This window comes from Penaeus vannamei, chromosome 33 (assembly GCF_042767895.1).
Source record: "Penaeus vannamei isolate JL-2024 chromosome 33, ASM4276789v1, whole genome shotgun sequence".
NCBI classification, from domain to species: domain Eukaryota; kingdom Metazoa; phylum Arthropoda; class Malacostraca; order Decapoda; family Penaeidae; genus Penaeus; species Penaeus vannamei.
The window spans coordinates 20,449,197-20,454,196 of NC_091581.1; the positions used below are offsets into that span (position 1 = coordinate 20,449,197).

The following is a 5,000-nucleotide window of genomic DNA, read 5'->3' on the forward strand; positions in this document are numbered from 1 at the left end:
ATGCAAACGAGATAATTTCTCCGTGGTAATCAATGCAAACGTCATTTTTTTCTTTTGGTTATGTCTCTTATTACAAACAGCTCATGTATTGAATGAGATTATCAATGGCGTGGTGTATTTTGAAAATAGCAATGAGTTGCTTCAGATATTACATGCACCTGACAAGGTAACTATCTTAAACTGAAAAAAATCCAGGTCATTTTGGCGAAACTCAATGTATCCAGCAAACAACTATAATAAAGGTAGAAAATCAGTGTTACCCCAGAAAGTAATTCCAAGACATCAGAATTGCCACACTCAAACTCACGTCAGCCATCGCCGTTTTCCTGGGTGGACGCCCCAAGTGTCCCTCCGTCTCCCTTCCCCCCTGCTGCGCCTTGGCCTCGTCCGCCATCAGCTCTCTCGGCCGGCCTGCTTTCTGCCGCTTGAATCTCTTGCAGGAAAGTCCGGGTCTCCATTTTCCACGCCGTCCTTCCTCTGCCTTCCCTGTGCCCTCAAGTTCGCCGCCTCGGTTTCCATCAAGTCCGAACTGGAGGGCGTAGTTTTTCTCTGGCGCGGTGTCTCCGTCGGGTCGGCAGCCAGGGTCGCTGTCCCGTCCCACGATGCCCTCGGTTCTTGCGTCCCTGTTCTGCCCATTCAACGGAACGTCCGCGCCCTCGCACACATGACGGGAAATGCCTTGGCTCCTTTGAGCGCAATCGACGGCGCAACGAAGGCTGGGTGACGATGAGGCGCCGACGTAGCCCAAACGGGAGGCCATTACTGGACTATTGATGGGCGTCCTCAACAGCTCTTTCACTGAAGGCTTCAAGGCAATCTGTGTAAGGGACAGAGCATGCATATCAGCCACACAGGTAGATATAGAGAGGGAGAAATAAGAGAGAGAGAGAGAGAGAGAGAGAGAGAGAGAGAGAGAGAGAGAGAGAGAGAGAGAGAGAGAGAGAGAGAGAGAGAGAGAGAGAGAGAAGGGGAGAGAGAGAGAGAGAGAAGAGGAGAGAGAGAGAAGAGAGAGAGAGAGATAGAGAGAGGGAGAGAGATAGAGAGAGGGTTATACATACATATATATATATATATATATATATATATATATATATATATATATATATATATATATAAGAGAGAGAGAGAGAGAGAGAGAGAGAGAGAGAGAGAGGGGGGAGACAGACTGACAGAGAGAGAGAGAGAGAGAGAGAGAGAGAGAGAGAGAGAGAGAGAGAGAGAGAGAGAGAGAGAGAGAGAGAGAGAGAGAGAGAGAGAGAGAGAGAGGGGGGGGGGAGAGGGAGAGGGAGAGGGAGGGAGTGAGGGAGGGAGAGAGAGAGAGAGAGAGAGAGAGAGAGAGAGAGAGAGAGAGAGAGAGAGAGAGAGAGAGAGAGAGAGAGAGAGAGAGAGAGAGAGGGAGAGAGAGAGAGAGAGAGAAACTCATACACACCTCGGTCAGCTGTGATGAAGCAAGGAGCTCCATGCGGTCACATCCTAGAAGTCCGTTGTGGCTGCCTGTGCACTCACCGTAGCCGCCCGGTGATTGCGCCGTCGTGAAACAGAACTTAGGAGAGAGTGGAACACTTTATCATAGTTGCAGATTTGATTTTGTTGAATAGTATGGGTTTACCTCGTTGTCGAAATGATTAGGAATACAGTTTATAGCCTCAGATAATAAGCTCCGTTTTTCACGGGTAATTTCAGTTCAAAATGGTGAATCTTTCTCTGGTATGAAGCCTTCTCAGAGTTGATCTATGAGACAGGAATGGCCTGGGTATCATTTAGAATGGAGACTACTGCTCAATGCTCTCACGGCCTAATAGTGACGATAATAAATGTTTTAGTTTTTAATAAAAGATAATAATGGTTATGAATCCTGATCTCTGACACTATTACTGGGCAGACATACATTGCACAAATATTTCCCTTCTGCGCCACTTACCGCGTGGTGTTGGGAATTGCAGATGCTACAATGGCCCTTATGACGACGAACACCCCTCAGATCTCGGGTATCCAGGTCTTCACCGAGGTTCTTCCGAAGCTCTGAAGAATGTTCTAACTTCTGGTCTGCGTTGCGTCCGGAGAATGGTTTTGGTATCATGGAACGGGCGGCCATCTCACGCGACTTATGTGTTTGGCGTCTGAGGGAAGGTTCCGCCGGCGACAGGGGCTCCTCTGAGCACAGGACTAGTGGCTGGCTGCCGACAAAGGCAGAGCTGCTGACCTGGGACAGTCAAAGGAACCATTAGGTTACGGTGGGTCACGGAGAGTGTCGCGATTTTGCTTTTGTAATTTACTGGATCAACTATGGTGTTAAGGAAGATTGTCAGTCTACTTATTCCACATTCTGCTTATTTCTATTACACGTAGAAGGACGTGAATTCAGGACTTACCTCAGCTTGCGGGTGAGGAACTGTCAAGATGTGGTCGCTTGTCTTAATCCTCACGCTTATTTTGTGATGCAGTGTCTTTACCGCTCCTACCTGCGAAACACAATCGTACACCTTTCCATTAGGGGCCGCGTGACCACCTGAGTCCGTTCCTAGCCGATTTTTCCCTCCACCCCCCCCCCCCTCCCGTCCCGTCTGTCTCTCAGCGCACACACTACTGCAGGTGCAACTTGGCCATCTTGACCTGCTCCAGCGTTAGATGCCGGGAACTGTCTGGCGCTGGCTCAGTCTATCGCAGGGTTTTGCAGGCACGAACACACACGGTGTATCAGTATTTCAATCACAATGCTATAATGGTACTATGGCTGTGTAGGTTGTCGGCTGCTATTCTGCACCCGAGCACTTCTGCTGAACGAACCAGATAAGCCACACGGAACCGAGCAAACAAAACAGAAAGAGTGAACATAAATGCGCTTTAATCAGTGTGTTTTCGATGCTTGCCCTTTTCCCGTCACATCCTCAGCTGCGCCATGGACGTCACAGTGTATCTTTATCATGTTGTGCTAAATATGCATATAGACATAAGATAAATGGGTGGGTGCTTCATGTGCAGGGTGGTGTGAAGAGATGGTGTGGTTGTCTAGTTAGTGTTAAGTGCTTGCATGCCTTCCCGCTTACAGCTGCCACCACTGGCTAGCCTTGTGCGAAAAAGGGAGCAGCGCTGCATAAGTCTCCCCTGCCAGTTCATAGCCTCTCCATCATCGAGACTTCTGCAGTGCCTCCTCGTGGCCTCCCATGGAAACTGGCACCTTGCGGTCCCAGGCTGAACTGTAGGGGATCTCGGAGCAGCAGGAGGCTCCAGAGGTACAGGGTCATGGCCCACCGGCGTGTGGACACGCCCTGGCCCTGTACTAACTCCTGCCCCTAAGCCCCCTGGGGTCAATGGGAGGCTTGGGGGAGGTGGGCCTTGCCAGTCCTCCTTCCCCCAGAGAATAACCCACTGGCAGTGTTACACTTAATTGGAAATGCTGGGGGGAGGGGTAATGTCCCTCCTACCCAGCGAGAGAGGCAGGGGTGTGGGCCCCGTTGGGAGGGTGGCTGCTAGGGCGCAGAATAGGAACGGGAGCTCCTCGTCCTGCCTGCGTCCTGGCAGCCGCCAGCCCAATATGAAGCTTGTGGGGCAAAGCCCTAGGGAACCCCACAGGTGGATGAAGGATCCCGCAGCCTACTGCCTTTTACGTGGGGCAGTGTCGGCGGGGATGGCAGAGGTGGCGTCCACCCAGAGTAACTACCCGAGGGTTAACCTCAGGTGGGAAGTCAGGGTGGGGGCTTGGAACGTCCGCTCTTTACATCAGGATGATCGGTTACCCCTGCTATCGAGGGAACTGGGGAGGCTGAGAGTGGGGGTGGCTGCTCTCTCGGAGGTGAGAACTGGCAGCAGCACGACCAGTGTAGGTGGCTACACCTATTACTGGTCAGGCCGCAGGGATGGTCACCATCTCCAGGGAGTAGCCATAGCTGTCTCCGGTAGGCTCCAGCCCTCGGTGGTAGAGGTCACTCCAGTCGATGAGCGTATAATGGTAATGAGACTGAAGCTGTCTTTGGGCTTCATGTCTCTTATTGCTGTGTACGCTCCTACCGATGTTTGTAAACTGGATGTGAAAGAGATGTTTTACGCCAAACTTGCATCCGTGGTAGACAGTTGTCCCAGGCGAGATATTCGTATTGTTCTGGGTGACTTCAATGCGGTATCTGGCTGCGATCGAGCTGGCTATGAGATGTCAGTTGGTCCTCATGGTTCGGGAGTTGATACCGGCAGCGAGAATTCCCTCCTTTTCCGGGATTTTGCTAGATCCCAGAAATTGAGGATTTCTGGCTCCTGGTACCAGCGCCCAGACCCACATCGTTGGACATGGTACAGCGATGCGGGTAATGCAACCAAGGAGATCGACCACATTCTCGTTAGCACTCGTTGGAGGATCCTCCAGAACTGCAGGGTGTACAGGAGTGCTGAGTTCTGTGGTACTGACCATAGATTGGTTGTGGCTACCCTCTGGGTACACTTCAAAACTTCCCAGCGGCCCAATGACCACCCTAGGGTGTTTCATCTGGACAGGCTGAAGGAGAGGGAGTGTGCTCGGAGGTTTGCTGAGACAATCTCTGATCGGACCCTGTACTTCTGTGGGACACCTTCAAGCATGAAACGCTTGATGCAGCCCAAGAATCGATTGGAGAACGCCCAAGAGCAAGACAGAATTCAATCTCTCAAGAGACACTGGAAGCCACTGATGCTTGCCGTGCGGCTCGTCTGGCAGGGGATCGGGATTTGCACCATTCTCAGGTGCGCAGAACTCGGTCTCTGTTAAGAAGGGACAAGGAACAGTTTATTAGGAATCTTGCTGAAGAGGCTGAAGGCCCTTTCTTAGTAAATGACCTTCGTCCTGCATACCAAGCCCTGAGAAAACTGAACTCCAAGCCCTCTTCACAGGTGACTACAGTTCGCTTAGTGGGTGGCCAGATCGTCTCAGATCCTGTTGCGGTGAGGGAGCGTTGGGCTGAATACTTTGAGCAGTTGAATCAGGTTGGCCCTCCAACAGTTAACTTGGATGTGGGTAGTGCAGTGATTCCTCT

The 5,000-nt window shown here is 51.4% G+C and overlaps 1 protein-coding gene across 3 annotated transcripts in view; it reads right to left on the bottom strand.

Moving 5' to 3' along the window:
- The window catches only part of LOC113814390 (HORMA domain-containing protein 1), a 10,711-nt gene that overhangs the window by 473 nt on the left and 5,238 nt on the right, over positions 1-5,000 (bottom strand). For all 3 annotated transcript variants that reach the window (XM_027366446.2, XM_027366447.2, XM_070145004.1), the window contains exons 8-11: positions 2,373-2,462; positions 1,922-2,203; positions 1,430-1,543; positions 308-817 (exon numbers count right to left, since the gene is read on the bottom strand). In XM_027366446.2, coding sequence (XP_027222247.2) covers positions 308-817; positions 1,430-1,543; positions 1,922-2,203; positions 2,373-2,462 — 996 coding nt within the window. The remainder of the gene's footprint in view (positions 1-307; positions 818-1,429; positions 1,544-1,921; positions 2,204-2,372; positions 2,463-5,000) is intronic.